General features: G+C 49.2%; 1 protein-coding gene across 1 annotated transcript in view; it reads right to left on the reverse strand.

Annotated features, from left to right (window-relative positions):
- The window catches only part of alk (ALK receptor tyrosine kinase), a 261,813-nt gene that overhangs the window by 87,118 nt on the left and 149,726 nt on the right, over positions 1-24,969 (reverse strand). The window contains exon 4 of the mRNA XM_088908651.1: positions 1,172-1,373. Within this exon, the coding sequence (XP_088764777.1) occupies positions 1,172-1,373 (202 nt within the window). The remainder of the gene's footprint in view (positions 1-1,171; positions 1,374-24,969) is intronic.

The following is a 24,969-nucleotide window of genomic DNA, read 5'->3' on the forward strand; positions in this document are numbered from 1 at the left end:
CCAATAGTCTTGGTGTCTTTCAAGAAACAGCTGGATGAGATCCTGGGATCAGTTAACTACTAATGGCCAAACAGGTTTGATGGGCTGAATGGCTCCTTTTGTGTGCCACCATTATATTACTTACACGGTCCACATAATTTGGACTTGAAACCTGAAACACACCTGATGTCTGTAAGTTCTTTCAGGGGGGACCGAGTTGCCCCCAAACCCCTCAATAACGATCCCGTCATGCGTGGGGAGGAGCACAGCACAGAGGCTTTGCAGCACAGATCTGCCACTGAGTCTGCAGAGAGACAGGGCTGTGCTGCTGCTTCAGCGGGTCGGCAGTGTTAAGGATGGTGGAAGGGCTTGTTATCTCTGCATGCTGTCGTGTTTAGCGTCCATCAGAGTGAACGCAGAGCTGCGGGTGTTTGGCAAGCTGTAGCAGGGGTGGGTGCTCATGCCTTTGAGAGCCACACAGTTCAGTGGGGTGTTCCTGCAGCTCTTTCTTCACAGCAAACATGCTCTGTGAAATTACCCCAGACTGTGGAATTGCCCCACAGTGTCAGAGTGGGGACTGGGCTGTGTACCTGTGAGCCCTGTGGAATTACCCCTCACTATGGACTAATGCTCACAGTGTCAGAGTTGGGACTGGGGCATGTGGCAGCGAGCCCTGTGGAATTACCCCAGACTGTGGAATTGCCCCACAGTGTCAGAGTGGGGACTGGGGCATGTGGCAGCGAGCTCTGTGGAATTACCCCAGACTGTTGAATTGCCCCACAGTGTCAGAGTGGGGACTGGGGCATGCGGCAGCGAGCCCTGTGGAATTACCCCAGACTGTGGAATTGCCCCACAGTGTCAGAGTGGGGACTGGGGCATGTGGCAGCGAGCCCTGTGGAATTACCCCAGACTGTGGAATTGCCCCACAGTGTCAGAGTGGGGACTGGGGCATGTGGCAGCGAGCCCTGTGGAATTACTCCAGGCTGAGGAATTGCCCCACAGTGTCAGAGTGGGGACTGGGGCATGTGGCAGCGAGCTCTGTGGAATTACCCCAGACTGTGGAATTGCCCCACAGTGTCAGAGTGGGGACTGGGGCATGTGGCAGTGAGCCCTGCGGAATTACCCCAGGCTGTTGAATTACCCCGCTCTGGCAGAGCAGTGAGCAGGCCGTGTAGGTGTGAACGTCTCTTACCCTGCCCTGCGGGGGGCGTCTGTCCTCAGGATGGTGCGTGGGGGCTGGTGTCGCTCCACGAGCCGGACGGTGTAGCGGCCACTCTGCTGGGGGTGCAGGAAGACGGCCAGCTCCAGGGCGCACGGCCCCCCCCGCCTCCACAGCCAGGGGCTCAGAGCCCAGGGCCCCCACTGACCCGAGCCGTTCAGCAGCAGGAACTGACCTGCAGGGAGGAGACAGAGAGAGAGCTGGGGCTCACGGGAGGGAGGAGGGAGCCCCAGGGCAGGGCCAGGGGAGAGAAGCTCTGTGGCAACACAAGGTGAAGGATGGGACAGCAGTCCACTGCAGGGCTCGCACATTTCACACACACGCGCACATTGGCACACGCGCACAAACTCACGCAAGCGCACGTGTACACGCATGAACGAAGGGACACCTGAGGCACCAGTTAACCCAGTCTGCATGACAAAGGAGGAAGGAAACTGTGGCACCCAGAGAAAACCCATCTGATCATAATAGAACACGCAAACCCCACACAAAAGGATCCCCAAGCAAGAGGCGGCAGCACTAATGACACCCACTGGGAGGAACGGGACAGAGAGGTCACTACTAGCAGAAAGAGGAAATTTGATGAAAAACAACACATTTAACAATATGGTTTTACTTCTAAGTGCTTTTCAAGAACCTTAAAGTGCTAGAAAACTAAAAGCACTAAAATACTTTGAAAGACCTATCTTCCACACCGTCTTTAGTTTTTCTTGGGACAGCTCAATGATCTTTTTCTTTGGTCTCTCAGTAGGTCCAGACACAAAAGGACAGTTCTCATTCAACCAATCACTCACTCACTTAATCAATTTCCTGGCTATAGTGCCATGTGCAGTTTATCACAGAGCCCGTGACAGGGTCATCCAGCAGCTGATAATACAGCAACACCAAACTCCCCCAAAGAAAAATCTGGGGTCCAAGGCCTGAGGGCTGCCCAGGGCCACACCGCCCGAATCTGTGATGATGAGATTATGCATTAGGGCTTCTTATTGACACCTTTAACACCAGAGCAGCTGGTCTAGACCACATAGCCTTATATCACTACTATAACATCACTACTGCTATCAGTATCACCACTACTATCGCTATTACTATCTGTGTCACTACATCCATGACTATCACTATCGCTACTACTATCACTATCACAGCTACTATTACGATCACCACTTCTATCACTATCACACCAATTATCCCTGTCACTACAGCTATTACTATCACAACTACTATTATTATCACTATTACTATCACCATTACTTTCATTATCACAACAACTATTGCTATCACAAGCACTATTACTATTACTTGCGCTATCATTATTACTATGAGTCACCACTGCTAAAAGTACCGTATCTCTACTACTGTCACTATCACTACTATTACTATTGCTATTACTACCACTGTCACCACTACTTTCAGTTTCATTACTACTATTACAGTATATTAATAGCATTTTATTACTACTGCTGTATTTCCATTACCATCGCTATTCCTATTGGCATTACTGTGGTGATTCCTATTCCAGTGCCTTGCTGCAGGACTGAGCTTGAAGGGTGTACTGACGACCATGTGCACACAGAAAATTACTCTGCGATGAAAGCTGGCCAGCCTGAGCAGCTGTGCCTATCTGGAGAGCCGCAGCCAGAGACAGGAGAGACACCCGAGTCAGATGATCAAAGATGAAGAAGATGAAGAGAGGGCACAGGCGTGCTTTCCACCGACTCAAAAGAAGGTCTGTGTGCTTTTAAAATGCAAACTCAAAAGAAACACGTTTGCAAAAAAAAATCAAAGAAGACAAAGTGTAGCCTTGAATTACTGAGACAAAAGGGAAGCACTTTTCCCAAGAACAAACGACATGTTGCACTTTGAGATCTGCAGCATTTATCTCAAAACTTCATTTTACATTAATGGCAGACGCACTGCGGACAAGGTAGCAGTCCCCTCCAGGCCAGCAGAGGACAGACTGCGATCAGCTGGTCAGTATTGAACACGATGTCTCTAATGCACTTCCTCTATAGCCCTGCTGTGCTGCAATGTCTGTCTGCTCAAGGAATTACTGAAGCTGCTTGCACTTGAACCAACATTCCCACCAAGCCACTGACAAAGTTGGAAAATACGCCCTGCAGACACACTGGCCCTCCAGGTTCTCTTTATTGAAGCTTTGCTCTGTCGTGAGCCCGCTTCAGACCTGGCTTAAGCTTGCTGAAGCTGTCCCTTGCCCACACAGCTCTGGTCATATACTGTGTTATTGTAATTACTGGCAATGTGACTGTCCTGTCTACTGTAGAAATCTTGCTCTACAACTATTTCCAGCAGTTTCATCCCCCTTCTTGTGGACAGGCTCAACATCAGCAATTATCCAGCTCACGTATGACCCCTGCTTTGAGTGACGTCTGAATAACAACTTTTTTTTTTCTTTAAGTGGAATTGATAGAACACTACCAAGCCATTATTTAATCTATCAGTCATTTCTCCGTCATCTAAAAGATCCCCATCTTTATCTCTGAGATACTTCTGTACTGTGCTCTTTTCTGTTGTAATACAGACAGAAACGTATACTCCTTATTTTAGCTACCACTTCAAAATTCCTCTCCTGTGCTTGCGGTCATACTCCTGTTCTTTTTGAATCATTTTATAAAGCACTTTCTTTTTCCTTCCATTTCTTTCCTAATTGATTTATTAAACCAGTGGGCCAGTACTTTCAGGCTTTTGATTTACTCTCTCCTGGGGTGAATCTCTTTTGTGCTTCAAGCAGAATCTGTTTAATCTTTTGCCATCCAAAATAAATTTGTTCTCCACTGCTTCCAAACATGCCCTGTTCCATTCTGCTGCTCTTAAGCTCCGGTTCCTTTTCCGAGTCCGTTTTCCCTGAAGTTGTAAACGTTTAGTTTGGACTTCCACCCAGTCTGAAAGATTTACTTCAAAGCCACACCAAAGATCAGGCGGTCCCAGTTGACGCTGGACAGCTCTGCTCAGTGCCTTTGTCCATCGCAAACTGAGAGTGTATCATTTGTCCGGTCTGCACACAGGCAGTCGGATTGCTGTACATTGTCCGAATCATATTGCTAAAACTGAAGCATGATAAATCATACAGTATACATCCGCTAACCAGAAGAGAGGTCTTTAAACAGGGAGGAGCCCTGTTTTCAGGTATCAGGAAGAGAAGACAAGATCACTTTATTGGCCATATACAATTTCTTGTATTAGGAATTTGTCTTTTCGCATATCCCAGCTTGCTCTCCATGAGACACACAGACAGGGAGAGAAGCTTGGGGTCAGAGCACAGGGTCAGCCATTTATACAGCACCCCTGGAGCAGTTAGGGTGAAGGGCCTTGCTATGGGGCCCAACGGAGTAGGATTCCTCTGCCATCTGCAGGATTTGAACCAACAACCTTCCAGCCACAGGCGCAGATCCTTGGCCACAGAGCCACTGCACCGCACGGCCAGTATGGCGATACACTGAGTGTCAGCTGGTTCCACTTAGACAGTGGCTCACACTGCCTGTCTGTAGAACGATCTGTGATTAGATCTTTTCCAGGCCAACAAGTGAGTTTAATAGCTATAATGGCTCACAGTAAGAACCTTTTCTGCCATTGTAAGAAGGATTACACTGAGAGGTGACTTTTGATACCTATAAAATAAATTAATGTCAATTTGGGGAAAAAATAAAGTGCTTTTCACCCTAATTCTAAGAATCATCTTGACTTTTTTATCAAACACGTCCAAAAACAAGCCCAATTTTTCCAGATTCCTTAACCTCAGGACTGTTTCGGGTGACTGAATGTTTCAATGCGTTGAAGATTTATTGCTAAGGTAAACTTTGCTAGATATTTCTTGGATGGACAGAGAATATGCGCAAAGCGAAAACACAGCTTTTTCACAAAGACTTGGCAGTTTCACTTCTGGTTTTCTGGCAATGGCCTGGCAATTCGTATTGAAGTATGAAACCAAAGAGGGGATCTGGTTGCCGACTGACAGAGGGAGATTTACACCCTCTGAGTGCCAGGCTTTCCGAACAGAAAATGCTGTGAAAGCGAGAACAATTCACGGCTCTTTCTGAACTCTTGCCTGGAAGCAGAGCCTTTGAATACTAATCACATTCAAGACACAAGAACAATGATACTGTACAGCCTGTCAATTTCCGAAAGCCCCTTCAACCAGTGAAAGGATTCCCCTGCCACAGAGGTGTGACAGGATTGTGACACAGGGGCGCGGGTGAAATCGGGGTGGCTGAATGAGCTCCCCCTGGTCCTGATGTGTGCAGTCAAAGCGCTTATTCAGACATGAAGTGAGACAGGGCTCACAGGTGGAGGGAAAGCACTAAGACCACTGGGAGAGAGGTATAGGCCCGGTGGAAAGTTAGGGGCTCGTGATGTCTGAAAAGCCGCTGTCCTAACATGACAGTTCGGCAAACACAGGAGTGTGGTCATGCTGCGTCGAAGGGCGTCAAAGTATGCTGGAGTGCTCCCTGCTGTGAGAGCTGATCTCTGAGAGAACAACGGCCTCTGCCTGCTCAGCTCTGCGGAGAGCCTTCCTTGAATTCATCTATTTGTCCATAAACCTATTTTAAACCTACTCTGAATGGTGCTGTGACTTCTGGCACACCTACCAAGTGAAACAAGTGTTCCTGTGTAGTTCTGAGCTAAAACATCGCCTGTAATTTTAGAAAAGAGCAGATCATTATGAACAAACCCTGCAATTTGATATTCTTTTTAATTCCTTTTATAGTGAGCATCCACCCCCAGCACCAGACACCGCAGTTAACTGATGACATCGGTTTGATAGAGTGAACCTGACATCGCCGGTGAGAATCTCAATACTGTTCATTTAACCATGATTACAATTCACAAACATGGAGCAGTGCCACATACTGTCAAGACACACACCACCACAATCCTAGACACACACAGCACAATCCTCCCTACAGTGACACACACACAGCACAATCCTCTCTACTGTAACACACACACAGCACAATCCTCCCTACAGTGACACACACACAGCACAATCCTCTCTACTGTAACACACACACAGCACAATCCTCTCTACCGTAACACACACACGGCACAATCCTCTTTACAGTAACACACACACAGCACAATCCTGTGTGTGTTACACACACTCCCTACAGTGACACACACACAGCACAATCCTCTGTACTGTAACACACACACAGCACAATCCTCCCTACAGTGACACACACACAGCACAATCCTCTTTACAGTAACACACACAGCACAATCCTGTGTGTGTTACACACACTCCCTACAGTGACACACACACAGCACAATCCTCCCTACAGTAACACACACAGCACAATCCTCTCTACCGTAACACACACACAGCACAATCCTCTCTACAGTAACACACACACAGCACAATCCTCCCTACAGTGACACACACACAGCACAATCCTCTCTACTGTAACACACACACAGCACAATCCTCTCTACCGTAACACACACACGGCACAATCCTCTTTACAGTAACACACACACAGCACAATCCTGTGTGTGTTACACACACTCCCTACAGTGACACACACACAGCACAATCCTCTGTACTGTAACACACACACAGCACAATCCTCCCTACAGTGACACACACACAGCACAATCCTCTTTACAGTAACACACACAGCACAATCCTGTGTGTGTTACACACACTCCCTACAGTGACACACACACAGCACAATCCTCCCTACAGTAACACACACAGCACAATCCTCTCTACCGTAACACACACACAGCACAATCCTCTCTACAGTAACACACACACAGCACAATCCTCCCTACAGTAACACACACACAGCACAATCCTCTCTACAGTAACACACACACAGCACGATCCTCTCTACAGTAACACACACACAGCACAATCCTCCCTACAGTAACACACACACAGCACGATCCTCTCTACAGTAACACACACACAGCACGATCCTCTCTACCGTAACACACACACAGCACAATCCTCTTTACAGTAACACACACAGCACAATCCTGTGTGTGTTACACACACTCCCTACAGTGACACACACACAGCACAATCCTCCCTACAGTGACACACACACAGCACAATCCTCTTTACAGTAACACACACAGCACAATCCTGTGTGTGTTACACACACTCCCTACAGTGACACACACACAGCACAATCCTCCCTACAGTAACACACACACAGCACAATCCTCTCTACCATAACACACACACAGCACAATCCTCCCTACAGTAACACACACACAGCACAATCCTCTCTACAGTAACACACACACAGCACAATCCTCACTACTGTAACACACACACAGCACAATTCTCTCTACAGTAACACACACACAGCACAATCCTCCCTACAGTAACACACACACAGCACAATCTTCTCTACAGTAACACACACACAGCACAATCCTCTCTACAGTAACACACACACACAGCACAATCCTCCCTACAGTAAGACACACACACAGCACAATCCTCTCTACAGTAACACACACACAGCACAATCCTCCCTACAGTAACACACACACAGCACAATCCTCCCTACAGTAACACACACACACACAGTTAAACCCTGCTGCAGTACCTCTCATTCAGTCTCAATGTGCCTCTTTACAGCTCTGAAAGAAAAGCTCTGCTCTCTGTGACACTACGGATCCTGGGATGAATGTGAAACAGGAGATATATAAAGCATCCTTCATAAAGAATTTCACTTCAATCCCTCTTCACACTAATTGTCCAAATATCAAATTACAATGTAAATTACCAGCTCCAGAGCTGTGTATGTGCTTTGTTTCTTTCTAATCTTCAGGGTGAGAAAAGCCAAGCCCCGCTCGACACACACCTCTGTAACACCTGCCGGCTCGATGCGCCCAGCTGATTGACAGAGATAACGAGTTTGCTGATCATGTCTTCCGAAAACATTCACCGTGTCCTGTTGAGATGGAATGCATTGTTATTAATTGCACTGCAGCCTTTTGTGTCTCCGGGCTTTCCCGGAAGAGAGCTGTGACGCCACCAGTCATTCTCACAGCCCTGCAAGCAGCCCCAGGCTGGGGTGGCAGAAGTCCTGCCCTCCAGTTCTGGCAGGGTAACAGGGCTTGTAGAAATCAGCTGCATTATTCAAGTGTACTGACAAGGTGTGCTTACGTTTGACCTGAGAGGGATAGACCAGGACTCGACTCAGGCGACTGGTCCTGTCCTGCAGCACAGGGGAGTTAGCATCTGTTAATCCTTCCCAGGACCCACTGTTCATCGCTCTCACATTTTCATGGGACCCTGGCCAGAGTGAAGGGTCGCCTTTAGTATCTCTGAGAGGTGGGTCATCAGTTACCTACTGCGGCCGTTTCCCAGAGCCCTTTAGAGAATCATCCATACAATACACTGCAGCAGCAGCAGGCCATGTGGGCACAGAGGAGAGGAAAACACAAGACACCCCCCCAAAGAAACCTCTGCCCCCCTCCAGGCCAAGGGTTTGGGGTGCATTAATCGTAACAGATCACGGACAATCTCTACAAAGTCGAAGCTTGGGATCCTGCTGTCCTGGGTCTGTCGCCGGGGCGGGAATGTGTGAGGCGCTGGGGTTCTGGGGTTCAGGGGTCAGCCCGAGCTGCAGAGATGCCCTTCAGAATCACTGCATCACTGCAGCACCTCAGCTGTAGGATCCTGGAAAATCGTGTCAATCTCCTTAACTTGCTCAGGGGTGTGTTGTTTGTTGGGTATTTCTGAACAATTCCTGCCTCCGCCCGCTTCCCAACTCCCCCCTGCGCGGTTTCCGAGCCACTTCCCGACTGCTCCTCGGACGAGCTCGACTCCCGGGCGGGGCTTGGCCGAGCGGGCAGAGGCAGGGATTGCACAGAAATACTGCTGTCAGGGTGTCGCGCCGAGGCCCACCCCGGGCCCCAATACTGCAGCCACAAGCGAAAAAGGCTGGCCAGGGCCTCTGACCCCCGACCTCTGCAGGAGCAAGAGGCCCTGGCAGCTGGGGACAGGAGGGGCGATAAGCAGCAGCCCCCCTAACTTCCACAGTCACTCTCCTACAGGATGGGGTCCTCAGGGCAGGTGAGACCTTCTTACTGACTTCCCACACCTCCCTGTCCTGTTGCCCTGCTCTTGCCAACTGTGGGGAGGGGAAGGAGTAGCACCTACAACATTTCTACCAGATTCTCACCATTTAGTGCACGGTGGGAGAGAGAAAGCATTGCTTCCATCTTTAAGATTTACTAAACCCCTAAGTTTGAAGCTAGACAGTCATTTCTGGCATCACTGTGCACTTGATTGCAATCCCTAAATTACAGCGTTGTGTGTGAGGACCATGGCTCTGTGTTCATGCTCCCTCTTGCAGCCACCCAGCCTCGTGTTTCTCAGAGCCGCCCAGCTCTTAAAGACTCGTTCAATCAGCCTGAGCCATTTGGATTCAGACCCGGGCATCTGGTCCCAGATGAGCGCACGAGCCAGACATCCAGCTATCGGCCTGAGACTCTGCCTGCCCGGACAGCGGAGCTCGGAGTCTCAGGGGTTTTGTGTGTCTCAGCAGCCTACGGCAGCAAAGCTGCCCTCCTCACAATCTGCTTCCTTCTGCAACTTCTCAAAGCTGCCTTGTCAGCCGCTCTCTGGCTGCAATGCAATTCCTAAGTCCCCAACAAATCCTGCCGGAATCCGAGAAAACCGGATTAGAGTTAGAGCGTGAGCTCTTGGGCTCTCTCTGCTGCAGGCCAGAGCGGGCTCCCGGCTCAGAAAGCGCTGATTCACCCCGAGCCGCGCACCGCGCGCCGCGTTTGTTAAAAGGATGATGATAAAGTAACCTCCAGCCGCCGAACTGCTGAATGAGCAGCGCTACTTTCTCTAACAGCTCTCCCCTTGTCCCCCCGCCAGTCTGTCTGTGCAACAGGAGGGTTACTCTTGCTGTGCTCAGGGGTCTTTGAGTAGTTATCGTCTCCTGTACTCTTCCCATCTCTCGCCCCCGGAGCACTGTGGGGCCTTGCTCCAGCCGCTGACAGGATGTGACAGGGCCTGCGTCTCCCACGTCACGAGTCTGGGCTCAGCAGGGCAGCGGCCCTCTCTGTTCCCTGGACACGCCTGAAGGCGAGACGGTAAGAAATACTTGTGTCCACATTCTGGCGATGTTGCTTCATAAGGACACACGGCAGGTCACAAAGGAGAGGAGGCTGCTCGTTTCATTGAGCCTGTCTGGTAGTTAGCAGCTGGTTGATCACAGTCTCTACACAGAGGGTAGCGGGAGTCGGGAACTCTGCAGTCATGTGGGGGAAACTGAATCAGTGGGATCCCGAGTGAGAAAGGGACAGACATGCAGCAGCTGACATGGGCTGAATCTCACTTGTAAGCTCTCTTATGCTCTTATACTCTTGGGTGTCACTCAGACTATGCGCCCCCCTATCCGCTGACCTGGAACCTTCTGACATGACATCTTGAACTGCGACTCTTTTGCTGAATTGGACTGAATGAATGTTAAAGTGCAGAATGGCAGAATGGGAGAGACCCAGCAAGCTAGCCCAGTGCCTGCAGTGAGGGCTAGTATCAGGCAGCATATTGCACTCAGTTTTGAAATGCAGCTGCTTTACAATCTCCAGACAGCACTACAGTACATACAGAGATCAGAGCTCAAACTGCCGGGGACACAGATCTGTGAACAGCTGTTACAAATACTGTACACACAAACACACATACTGTATATACATAGACACATACAGTACAAGCACACACACACACACACACACACACACACACATACATGCCTGGTGTTGTATCACACAAATACGGCACAGAACACATATACTATAGTCCGGCTGAGCAGCAATACTGGTTAGAGGCAGACTTACTGTCAGAGTCACACAACAGCTCTGTCTGCCTAAATTTGACAATTTCAAAAACTGCATTTCAATCCCACCCACCCTGCCCCTCAAATGAACGTCTTTCTGGTGGAAGAATGATTTAGGACAGGCCTGAGTTTCACACCCAGCTGGACTAGTGTTCCCACTGTGCCTTTGTACAGTACTGTATATACTCTATATAGCGTATGTATACCCATGTGCACAGCAGGGCATTTCCCTGGAGCGATGTGAGAGAAGAGCCCCACTCAAGGGAGCAACAGCAAAAGCCCATCTGGGATTTGAACCTGCAACCCTCCTGTCCAGAGTCCAGAGCTCGACGCTGGGCTACTCACCCGGAATTTCTAATATTCTGGCCAGTGAGCTCACGTAACCACTAGAGCACCACATATCCTTACAGGAGACTCCGGTTCCTGCATGACATCCGTGCGGCGTTCTTTCTATTAATCTGGAGTTCAGGTTCGTGACCGCGGTGGAGCAAACTGAGCTGGAGGTTAATGTGAAATAGCTGGTGCGGCACCTCCTGAAAGAAGCCCATTCATGAAGCGTGGAATGTTTTCCCCTCACTTTTGTTAGTAAATGAATGGACCAATTAAGAAATTAATTAAGAAATTAATCGGGGCATGCTCTGCCGCTGTAGAGATCTGTGGAAACTCATCAGGGCCCACAAAGCTAATTATGCTCCCGGCCCTGCAGGACTCCTCTCATTCTCTGCCAGGCCAGCAGGGCCACTCGTGCAAGGGCGTGCCAATCGAGCGCGGGCGCGAGGCATTCAGAGCCACGAACCGTGCCTGATGAGAGCCAAACACATGCATATCAACCGCCGCGCCTCACAGGGAATGACAAAGGTCACACCCCACCGCGGAGATGCCATTTTCTTAGTAACAGACACAACCCTACAATCCTCTCCAGCGCTAAGAGCTCCTGATACTGTATGCCTGCTCTCCTTACCTGCTCACAGAGCTCCGGTAGATGAACGTCCCACAGAGGCTCGTTAGTTGCTTTTGCTGTGGGGATCAGGGACGCGCGGAGCTGGAGTATTCCAGAGACAGGCTCACCCCGCAAACCATGCTGTTTGAAGCTGAAATGAGCTTTGATTTCAACTGGCGGCGTATCGTTCTTGACTTTTCCAAAGCTACTGTACACGAGCAGCTTTGATTTTCAAAGGCAGGCCTTTCTTTACTGGCCCACTGATTTTGCGCACTACAGGATCTCAGCTTCCGCAGGCAGATCTTGTTTACCAGCCCTCTTAAACCCTCCTCTAGATTTCTTCCTGTTCTAAGAGGTTCTAAATGTGCTGCTCAATGTGTGCAGTGCGTCTGGGTGATTTCAAGACTAGAGCTGGTTTTCTGCTGGGGATTGTCACAGCAAGCTGTGTGCAGTGAGTGTGGCCCTTAGACCTATCACTTCTTGTACAGGGGATGTTTCCAAGCTAGAAGCTTTGGATCTGGGCATTTCTGACCACACAGCTGCTCTCCGACCCTCACAGGTCCTCCACCCGCTACTAAGAGTGAGCAGACTGAGGCTGGTGAGTCCAGCTGGTCTGGTGAGGGAGGTCATGAAATCTCCCCCCCAGTGCAGCTCAGAGAGTTTGTCTGCAGGGCTCTGTTGCTCCTGACACACGTCACGCCAGTCCAGCCCTTATGAAAGCTCTCCTCTCCCATTCTTTCCCCCTGGACACAGGAGAACAGTGCAAGAGGAAGAAGATGGGGTTGACTATTCATCAGCAGATCCACAGAGACACCCTGAAGGCAGACAGCTCCTCTGTTTGTTCCAGTCTACTTGAGAGGGATCTCAGTGATCCTGCAGCCCTCTGCTCCTTTGTGATACTGTATGTGAACTAGAGAAGGGCTCTGCTCTTCTCCTTCTACTGACTTGTGCATCCCAATTGCGCAACTCTTTCACAATAAAACCCACAGTATGACGTAAGAAGTTGCTGACCTGTCATGACCTCCTGCAGTCATGACTGCCTCTCCTACCCTCACGGGTTTGAGCTTCTCTCCTTCTGTCGCTGCTGACGCTGTCTGTGTGACTGAGCTGGTAACTAAAGTGAGACCTGCTGTCTGTGTGTGAGCTAGTAACTAAAGTGAGACCTGCTGCCCGTGTGACTGAGCTATAAACTAAAGTGAAACCTGCTGCCCATGTGACTGAGCTGTTAACTAAAGTGAGACCTGCTGCCCATGTGACTGAGCTGGTAACTAAAGTGAGACCTGCTGTCTGTGTGTGAGCTAGTAACTAAAGTGAGACCTGCTGCCCGTGTGACTGAGCTATAAACTAAAGTGAAACCTGCTGCCCATGTGACTGAGCTGTTAACTAAAGTGAGACCTGCTGTCTGTGTGACTGAGCTGGTAATTAAAGTAAGACCTCCTACCTGTGTCCTGCACTCGATGCCAGCTCTTTGTCTGTTTGTTACTGAGCTCATCAATGAGTGTCTGAAGTCTCCTCTGGTTCCTGAGGGTTAAAGGATTGCTCAACTACTGATCCTGGAACAGGTGGAACAGCTCAATTACTGCGCAGACACACATTGTAATTAATAAATTATATGACCCTTTCCAGTTGGTGATTAGGTAGACATAGCACTGAAAGACCTCTAGTTAAGGTATTTAATTTACAGTACTGATGGTCTCTGATTCTGAGTATCCTTCTTTCTTAGAAGTGATGGACACAGTGGTGGGACACCAGGAAGGTGCAGTTTGCACACACATTGTCCAATTCCTTTAGAAGTGATGGACACAGTGGTGGGACACCAGGAAGGTGCAGTTTGCACACACATTGTCCACTTCCTTTAGACGTGATGGATACAGTGGTGGGACACCAGGAAGGTGCTGTTTGCACACACACTGTCCTAAGAAGGAAACAATGACAATGAGGCCAAGAGACCGCTCAGAAACAGCCTGGGAAGAGTCTGAGTGGCGGAAGAATTCGGTCTCTTGTCAAAGAGGTTGACACTGGGAACAGTTTGGGACGGCCGTGTCTTCTGCCAAAAGAGTTAAGCGGCGTGGCGTAGCAATCTCCAGCTCCTGGCCTGCCCTGTGCTCAGCCTCCAACAGCGCGCTTATTTTCCTTACGCGTCACGGCCTCCTGCAGAGAACGACGGGCGTCGAATGGTATTGGCAACTCCACTGTGTCTTCTGCTCTCCTCCGGCCCGGTTCTGTCCAGAACTGCAGGACAGGGCCCGCTTCTCCCCCTTGCACCGCCGACGTTCGCCAGGCCTGGTGCGACCGCGCCGCGAGGCAGGGAGAGCCGGGCTCCTAACTCTCACGGTGGCACCAGAGCATCGGAACTGGCACTGCACAGAAAGAGCAGGAGAAGGCCGCTTCTCTCCTGTGTGTGTTTCTGTGCTGTGGAGAGCCTTTAAGGAGACTGTGAAATGACTGTTCATTTGCATTCAAGGGCTTTCCGCCAGTTCAGAAGCAGAGGAGGATGTGAAGTTTGTCTTTCCTGTTACATGAAGTTGTACTTGCCCAGATGATAATGGGAGAAAAAGACTTGCTTCACCTTTTAGTGCATCAGTTGGGAAGATGATGGATGCCTCTTCTCGTCTGAGACCTCTCCAAGATTTCAGCACAGAGGAAATGGAATGGCTCGATTATTTTGAGAATCCTCATTAAGTCTTGGCACAGCACCACTGATTACGCAATTTTTCACCTTGTCTTTTCTCTTTCTTGCTTTTCTCAAGCTATACCATTACTCCAGTCTCTCCAGCACCTCTCTGATCCTGTTCACAGTCCTCTCGTATCGCCGACTCTACTGTCGTCAGTCTCCTAACTCTCCCCTCCCCCTCTCCCTCCAGCCTCACTCTCCAGCGGTCTACCCCCAGAAATCTGAACCACTCAGTCCCTGAGCAGCGTTCTGCACCTGTACAGACAGCGCCTGTGACCTTCATCCTTTCACTGTGCTGTGCCAGTACTTTAAACTCTCACACTGGCAATGCTCTGATTGCACTTACTCATTGTCAATATAGTGCACACACCTGCATCAGCACTGCTAATCCACACACACACTGACTGACTGGACACTACGGTACATTAACACTGCACTGAGAGAGAGGTCATACACACACACTGACTGACTGGACACTACAGTACATTAACACTGCACCGAGAGAGAGGTCATACACACACACTGACTGACTGGACACTCCAGTACATTAACACTGCACTGAGAGAGAGGGGTTAATACAGACACACTGACTGGACACTACGGTACATTAACACTGCACTGAGAGAGAGGTCATACACACACTGACTGACTGGACACTACGGTACATTAGCACTGCACCGAGAGAGAGGTCATACACACACACTGACTGACTGGACACTACAGTACATTAACACTGCACTGAGAGAGAGGTCATACACACACTGACTGACTGGACACTCCAGTACATTAACACTGCACTGAGAGAGGTCATACACACACACTGACTGACTGGACACTACAGTACATTAACACTGCACTGAGAGAGAGGTCATACACACACTGACTGACTGGACACTACAGTACATTAACACTGCACCGAGAGAGAGGTCATACACACACACTGACTGACTGGACACTCCAGTACATTAACACTGCACTGAGAGAGAGGTCATACACACACTGACTGACTGGACACTCCAGTACATTAACACTGCACCGAGAGAGAGGTCATACACACACTGACTGACTGGACACTCCAGTACATTAACACTGCACTGAGAGAGAGGTCATACACACACTGACTGACTGGACACTACAGTACATTAACACTGCACCGAGAGAGAGGTCATACACACACACTGACTGACTGGACACTCCAGTACATTAACACTGCACTGAGAGAGAGGTCATACACACACTGACTGACTGGACACTACAGTACATTAACACTGCACCGAGAGAGAGGTCATACACACACTGACTGACTGGACACTACAGTACAATAACACTGCACTGAGAGAGAGGTCATACACACACACTGACTGACTGGACACTACAGTACATTAACACTGCACTGAGAGAGAGGGGGTTAATACACACACACTGACTGACTGGACACTCGAGTACATTAACACTGCACTGAGAGAGAGGTCATACACACACACTGACTGACTGGACACTACAGTACATTAACACTGCACTGAGAGAGAGGGGTTAATACACACACACTGACTGACTGGACACTCGAGTACATTAACACTGCACTGAGAGAGAGGGGTTAATACACACACACTGACTGACTGGACACTACAGTACATTAACACTGCACTGAGAGAGAGGGGTTAATACAGACACACTGACTGGACACTACAGTACATTAACACTGCACTGAGAGAGAGGGGTTAATACAGACACACTGACTGGACACTCCAGTACATTAACACTGCACTGAGAGAGAGGGGTTAATACAGACACACTGCCTGGACACTACAGTACATTAACACTGCACTGAGAGTGAGGGGTTAATACAGACACACTGCCTGGACACTACAGTACATTAACACTGCACTGAGAGAGAGGTCATACACACACTGACTGACTGGACACTCCAGTACATTAACACTGCACTGAGAGAGAGGGGTTCATACAGACACACTGACTGGACACTCCAGTACATTAACACTGCACTGAGAGAGAGGTCATACACACACAGTGACTGACTGGACACTACAGTACATTAACACTGCACTGAGAGAGAGGGGTTCATACACACACACTGACTGACTGGACACTACAGTACATTAACACTGCACTGAGAGAGAGGTCATACACACACTGACTGACTGGACATTACAGTACATTAACACTGCACCGAGAGAGAGGGGTTAATACAGACACACTGACTGGACACTACAGTACATTAACACTGCACTGAGAGAGAGGGGTTAATACAGACACACTGCCTGGACACTACAGTACATTAACACTGCACTGAGAGAGAGGGGTTAATACAGACACACTGCCTGGACACTACAGTACATTAACACTGCACTGAGAGAGAGGGGTTAATACAGACACACTGACTGGACACTACAGTACATTAACACTGCACTGAGAGTGCATTAGTTCTGAAATGTAGAGAGAAAACATTTAGTGTCAAGAAGTACTGTAGCAGGAATATCTGTCATTAAAATATTTACTTAGTGTATGATTAATTCTTTGAATCTGAAATAGACATTTTGTCAAGAATGATGTATGATGAAAAAAATAAGAGACATTGACTGAGTATCTGACCAGGATGAGAAACAGGCTCAGTGATCACAGCCTGAACATATAACTGGACACAGACAGACCTGGCTGCCAAGAGAGTACAGGCTCAGAGACCGCAGCCTGGACATAGAGACTGGAGACAGTCAGAACTGGCTGTCCAGAGAGCACAGCCTGGACATAGAAACTGGAGACAGTCAGAACTGGCTGTCCAGAGAGCACAGCCTGGACATAGAGACTGGAGACAGTCAGAACTGCCTGTCCAGAGAGCACAGCCTGGACATAGAAAGTGGACACAGGCAGAACTGGCTGTCCATAGAGGTTGGCTGGTGACCTGAATTGTCAGAACGGGACCCCATGGCCTCAAGACGCTGCACACCCCTGTTCAGTCTCACTGGGAACGTCGGGGAAAGTCCCATCAAGACTGACCTGCCACAGCTCCTCATGAAAATGTATGAGGCTTAGAGTTATCTGTGTGAGACAGCCCTATCACCCCAATCTCTCATAGAGCCAGGAACAAAAGGAATTAAGCTGCTTATGCAGGAGGTGTATTGCCACTTCGGGACAGATATTTGGAATTAACAGCAGGGCTGCTGATAACAACCTGTCTAAAACCAGAGGTACAGTTTCTTTCTGGTCTTGCAGTGCCTGATGGACGCTGGAGATTTGGAGATAAATTAAGTGAGCAGCAGGTGTTTTCTCCATGCTGGGTGACATACAACACCATTCTGCACCAGCAGCCCCACCTGGAGACACACAGCACCATTCTGCACCAGCAGCCCCACCTGGAGACACACAGCACCATTCTGCACCAGCAGCCCCACCTGGGAGACACACAGCACCATTCTGCACCAGCAGCCCCACCTGGAGACACACAGCACCATTCTGCACCAGCAGCCCCACCTGGAGACACACAGCACCATTCTGTACCAGCAGCCCCACCTGGAGACACACAGCACCATTCTGTACCAGCAGCCCCACTGGAGACACACAGCACCATTCTGTACCAGCAGCCCCACCTGGAGACACACAGCACCATTCTGCACCAGCAGCCCCACCTGGAGACACACAGCACCATTCTGCACCAGCAGCCCCACCTGGAGACACACAGCACCATTCTGTACCAGCAGCCCCACCTGGAGACACAGCACCATTCTGCACCAGCAGCCCCACCTGGAGACACAGCACCATTCTGCACCAGCAGCCCCACCTGGGAGACACACAGCACCATTCTGCACCAGTATATCAGAGGGAAGAGTGAGCAGTTGTGTTTAGATGTGGACCTGGTCAACTGTGCTGGCCACTACAGCAGAGCTGCAGGCTGATGACTTAAGATGAGTTTTTTACAAATCTTCTACAACAGAGAAAAGAGTGTAAGATCTCTGCTACTGTGGTGGTCCAGGTGGTCTCAGGCAGCAAGCAAAGCTTTTCCACATTTCAGTCATGTGCAGTAGAAGAGAAGTAACCTGAGCCTCCAGGTGGGGCTCTGTAGGGAGGCTGGATCAGGGGGCCTGAGCCTCCAGTGCACAGAGAGAAGGCGATGGTCCAGCAGGTCACTCTTAATCAAACAAGACAATAATTGTCACTCCTTCTTCAAGCTATTGGACTAGTCTGCTGTGTCAGTGTCTCATGCCTGGATTTTGAATAAGCCACGCTGCAGTGTGAAAAACCAATACTGCAGGCAGAGTCGTTGAGGCAAAGCAAATGGTTATTATTCAAAAGACATCCTAAACGTCCTTGCTGTATCACAGAGACCAGACGTACAGTTCGCTTGAACAAGCCAAGAAGGCACAAACAATTGCCGATGTCAGTCTTTTCTGCAGAAACAGAGACACGGAACCATTATGAGTGAACAGTACAACACAAGCCAGAGCGCACAGGAGGAAACTACCTTAAAGTGCATTTAAAAGCGAGCACAGGGAGCACTTCTTCACACAAAGGGTTGTGGGAGTATGGAACAAGCTGCCCCATAAACAGTGAAACACAAGTGGAAACTATGTGGAATTTAAAACCGACAACAAAAGTCAGTTCTTTGCACAAAAGGTGGTGGGAGTGTGGGAAAATGTGCCCTGCCACGCTGTTGAAACCGATACCCTGGCTTCTTGCAAGAAAGAGTTCCATGAGATCCTCTGATCTCAATTGCTCGAGAGCAATCTTTCTCGTGTTTTTAAGAGGAGAGTGTGCCACGAGCACTGGGACTGTATCTACTCTCATGGCTGCAGGGGACCAGGCGGCTGGCCAGTGAGGGGCTCCCGCTCTGGGTGCTGTCCTGAGTGCTGAGTGCCACAGCAGAGATCATCAGGGTTACATTTATACATCTGCGGCTTGAGAAACGTTTCCAAACAGGGCAGCGCTGTGGCATGATGGTTAGAGCCTCAGCCTGCGTCTTGGGTCCGATCCCAGATTGGAGCACGTTGAGTGATCGAGTGGGCTCTGGTGCAGGAGCTCTGGGTGGCCTGTCAGAGACGTGAGGCTTGAGCTGCCTGTCCTGTCCAGAGTGTAGTCCTGCCCTGAGCCCTGCGCTCCCAGAATGAGCTCTGGGACACTGCTTCCCTCACCAGGAATAAGCAGCTTTCTGACAATGTCTGGATGGTTTTAAAGGATTACGGATGTTATTCCAACATCACTACGAAGCCCCAGCTGAGGTGCTATGCAGACTGCACAAGACCGCGATCGATTCCTTAAATCCTTTATTTAACAAGATCAGTCAATTGAGAATGAATTCTCATTTAGAATTTAAAAACAACTGATCCTGAAGTCACTGGTGATGCCAGGAGTATCGCATACAAGACCTATTACTCTGCAATAATGCTGAATCCTGTCAAGTTTAAAACAAATAGTTTTTTGGCAAATGCATCGTCTATTTGGAAAAACTGCATGAAATGGAGAAAAATATTGTTACAGTTATTGGAAGTGACAATTGAGGTGTCTAGGAATCCAGGTACAATAGACAAACACCTAACTAGTGTCAACATGTAAAATTCTCGGGAGCTTCAAAGCAAGGAAGGATCTGAAGCGCTTGCCTGGGTCTGAGACTGATCAAAGGAATCTCGGGCTTACCGTGGTTCGCGAAGTTCTGCGTCAATGATTAAGAATCATCAACAGTCGAGGAACAGAGGATAAAAACAGGCAGGAGGAGGGACAGAGTGCCGAAAAGGAGCAGAGAGAGGGATGATTCAGGAAAAGGGATGGCAAGACGCAGGGGAAGAGCAGAAGAAACAGGGCAAGGCTGGGGGTCTTTGCTCCAATCAGCTTTTAAGACCAGATTCGAGTTCAGTATTTGAACTTTTTTAACAGAGCTAGTCTTACAATTGATTTTAGGAACTTCTGAATTCCTCTATAGAGAATCTCCTTTGCTTAGTTGGTGCATTTTCGAATAGGGAGATAATGTCCCATTCATTTTGTAGCACCTGGGTTTATATAGAGAGAGATTTAACTTTAGATTGTATTCTGTTTTATTTAGGACTGGTTTATTACTTTTTCACCACAGCTGTAACAGGGGACAAAGAACTCAGGTGCCTATAATTATACCAACTGCTTGAGTATATTCTTGGCAAAATCTTTACAGTCGGTGTTGGGGGAGATCAGTCTGTGTGCTGGAGAGATCAGTCAGTATGCTGAAGAGATCAGTCTGTGTGCTGGGGGATTTCAGTCTGTGTGCTGGGGGAGATCAGTCTGTGTGCTGGGGGAGTTCAGCCTGTGTGCTGGGGGAGATCCGTCAGTATGCTGAAGAGATCAGCCTGTGTGCTGGGGGAGATCCGTCAGTATGCTGAAGAGATCAGCCTGTGTGCTGGAGAGATCAGTCAGTATGCTGAAGAGATCAGTCTGTGTGCTGGGGGATTTCAGTCTGTGTGCTGGGGGAGATCAGTCTGTGTGCTGGGGGAGTTCAGCCTGTGTGCTGGGGGAGATCCGTCAGTATGCTGAAGAGATCAGCCTGTGTGCTGGGGGAGATCCGTCAGTATGCTGAAGAGATCAGCCTGTGTGCTGGGGGAGATCAGTCAGTATGCTGAAGAGATCAGTCTGTGTGCTGGGGGATTTCAGTCTGTGTGCTGGGGGAGATCAGTCTGTGTGCTGGGGGAGTTCAGCCTGTGTGCTGGGGGAGATCCGTCAGTATGCTGAAGAGATCAGCCTGTGTGCTGGGGGAGATCAGTCAGTATGCTGAAGAGATCAGTCTGTGTGCTGGGGGAGATCAGTCTGTGTGCTGGGGGATTTCAGCCTGTGTGCTGGGGGAGATCAGTCTGTGTGCTGGGGGAGATCAGTCTGTGTGCTGGGGGATTTCAGCCTGTGTGTTGGGGGAGATCAGTCTGTCTGCTGGGGGAGATCAGTCAGTATGCTGGAGAGATCAGTCTGTGTGCTGGGGGAGATCAGTCAGTATGCTGGAGAGATCAGTCTGTGTGCTGGGGGATTTCAGTCTGTGTGCTGGGGGATTTCAGTCTGTCTGCTGGGGGAGATCAGTCTGTGTGCTGGGGGAGTTCAGTCTGTCTATTGGGGGAGATCAGTCAGTATGCTGAAGAGATCAGTCTGTGTGCTGGGGGAGATCAGTCAGTATGCTGGAGAGATCAGTCAGTATGCTGGAGAGATCAGTCTGTGTGCTGGGGGATTTCAGTCTGTGTGCTGGGGGAGATCAGTCAGTATGCTGAAGAGATCAGTCTGTGTGCTGGGGGAGATCAGACTGTGTGCTGGAGGAGATCAGTCTTTATGAGTTCAGGGACTGGAGCCAGGAGAGACCTAGTTACTGGGTGGGTCTGTGGGTTGTTGTGTGTTAATAATTGATTTATTGAATGAAGACAGAACTGCTTACAAACAATTGGAGCCAAAGCATTTACCTCTTTCTCAAAGTTAGCTACAGCGTTGTCTGAATTTTAAAAAAAAAACATAACTGCCCATGAAGAAAAACTGAAAACAGAGGTATTCTAACCTAGTTCAAATTCAGTGTCTTAGTCTCAGGACAGGTTTACTGACCATGACCTGATTCTAGAAACTGGGCAGAGACCTGGCTGTCCCATAGAGAATGGGCTCAAAAACCACAGTCTGGCCATAGAACCTGGACACAGACCCTGCTGTCCATAGAGAACCGGCTCTGAGACCACAGTCTGGCCATATACTGGACACAGACCCTGCTGTCCATAGAGAACCGGCTCTGAGACCACAGTCTGGCTATATACTGGACACAGACCCTGCTGTCCATAAAGAACTGGCTCAGAGACCACAGTCTGGCCATATACTGGACACAGACCCTGCTGTCCATAAAGAACTGGCTCAGAGACCACAGTCTGGCCATATACTGGACACAGACCCTGATGTCCATAAAGAACTGGCTCAGAGACCACAGTCTGGCCATAGAGGGTGAGCACAGGGGAGAGAGAGTGAGAGGGTGAGCACAGGGGAGAGAGAGTGAGAGGGTGAGTACAGGGGAGAGAGAAAGTGGAGCCCAGTATGTGATCTCCTGTCACAGCCTGAGGAACAGTGAGTCTGTCTCCCAATAATGCTCCTTCTGTCTACAGTATATGCCAATATTTTATCATATGTCCTTGTTGTAAATGTCTGTAATATGTCTGTAGATTTTATTTTACTTTTATTTTTTGTTTTGTTTCATGTGAATTTCATTATTTTATTTGCTTTGGCAACACTGATTGTACCCATCGGTCATGCTAATAAAGCACCTTGAATTGAATTGAGTGGATGAGAGTGAGAGGGTGAGTACAGGGGAGAGAAAGTGGATGAGAGTGAGAGGGTGAGTACAGGGGAGAGAGAGAGTGAACGAGAGCCCTCTGTGGCTGGACAGGAGCAGCTCAGGGCAGGGTCCTGCGATGATGAATGCAGGGCTCCCAGAAGGCAGCTCTTTAATTCCTCTAATTCAATCACTGGCCGTCCCCGAGGAGGCCCACAAACTGCAGCTAATGAGCCTGTTCTCTCTGAATGATGGGAAACAAGCGCCTGCTGTGTAGCGCCGAGAAAACAAGAGAGAGAGGCACAAAGTTCCCCTTTCAATCAGGTAATTATTTCTCAAATTAGACTGTGTCTTTTACTTCAAAACCAATCTGTTCATCTGTCTGCCAGCCTGCTCTTTGCCAGCTGTGTTTGGCGTGTGTGTGCGTGGGAGTGTGTTTGTGCTCACACACTCAGCTTTTCATCGAACCGCGCTGGAGAAGCCCTGGGATTCGTCCAAACAGTGAAGGCAGCTGGAATGGGTCATTATTTTAAGAATGATTTTTGCTTTCTTTCAAGCGAATTAACAGGCTAATTAGTCATTCGGTACAATCATTGCTTTGGAAAAGCAGCGTGCTTTTCGACTGGTTAGATACTCTAATAGCCCTTTGTCCAGGCTTCAGTACCAGTAACAGAAACTCCATAACCCTGTACACCATTCTTAAACACAGGAAGCCTCTTCCCACTAACAGAGGGCTTACGCCTCTGAAATGCAGAACCACTGTCCTGTTAGTTTACTAACACTAACACATATGGCCAGCAGCCATATCGCTCTGCAACTCACAACTGGCAGCCCCACTGAAGCTAAGCAGGTGTGAGCCTGGTCAGTACCTGGATGGGAGACTCCTGGGAAAAACTAAGGTTGCTGCTGGAAGAGGTGTTAGTGGGGCCAGCAGGGGGTGCTCACCCTGTGGTCCATGTGGGTCCTAATGCCCCAGTATAGTGATGGGGACACTATACTGTAAACAGGTGCTGTCCTTCGGATGAGATGTAAAACTGAGGTCCTGACTCTCTGTGGTCATTAAAAATCCCGGGGTGTTTCTCGAAAAGAGTAGGGGAGTAACCCTGGCGTCCTGGCCAAATTTCCCATTAGTCTTTACCAATCATGGCCTCCTAATAATCCCCATCTACTGTATGAACTGGCTTCATCACTCTGCTCTCCTCCCCACTAATAGCTGGTGTGTGGGGAGTGTACTGGTGCACTATGGCTGCCGTCGCATCATCCAGGTGGATGCTGCACACTGCTGGTGGTGGAGGGGAGTCCCCATTACCTGTAAAGCGCTTTGAGTGGAGTGTCCAGAAAAGTGCTATTTAAGTGTAAGCAATTATTATTCATTATTATAATGAATAATAGAGTAATTAAGAGTAATTATTATAATTACTCTTACTCAGAGCAGGTGAACAATACAAAGAAAGAAATTCCAGCATTTCAACTTTGTAACCTCTTCAGATCTGTGAATACACTGCCTCCCTCTCTCTCTCCCTCTCTTCCAGTCCCTCAGCTCTAACCACTAGCCCACACTGCCTCTCTCTTTCTCCTAGTCCCTCAGCTCTAACCACTAGCCCACACTGCCTCTCTCTCTCTCTCAGCTCTAACCACTAGCCCACACTGCCTCCCCCTCTCTCTCCGTGCCTCAGTCTCAGTCTCCCAGTGTTTCGGGTGTAGAGTCCAGTGTCTCAGGTATAGAGCTCCACTGTCTCCCAGTGTCTCAGGTATAGAGCCCAGTGTCTCCCACTGTGTCCTAGTGTCTCAGGTATAGAGCCCCACTGTCTCCCAGTGTCTAGGGTATAGAGCCCAACTGTCTCCCAGTGTCTCAGGTATAGAGCCCCACTGTCTCCCAGTGTCTCCCAGCGTCTCGGGTATAGAGCCCCACTGTCTCCCAGTGTCTCAGGTATAGAGCCCTACTGTCTCCCAGTGTCTCCTAGTGTCTCAGGTATAGAGCCCCACTGTCTCCCAGTGTCTCAGGTATAGAGCCCTACTGTCTCCCAGTGTCTCCCAGTGTCTCGGGTATAGAGCCACACTGTCTCCCAG

The sequence above is a fragment of the Atractosteus spatula genome, chromosome 2 (genome assembly GCF_055471065.1).
Source record: "Atractosteus spatula isolate fAtrSpa1 chromosome 2, fAtrSpa1.hap1, whole genome shotgun sequence".
NCBI lineage: Eukaryota > Metazoa > Chordata > Actinopteri > Semionotiformes > Lepisosteidae > Atractosteus > Atractosteus spatula.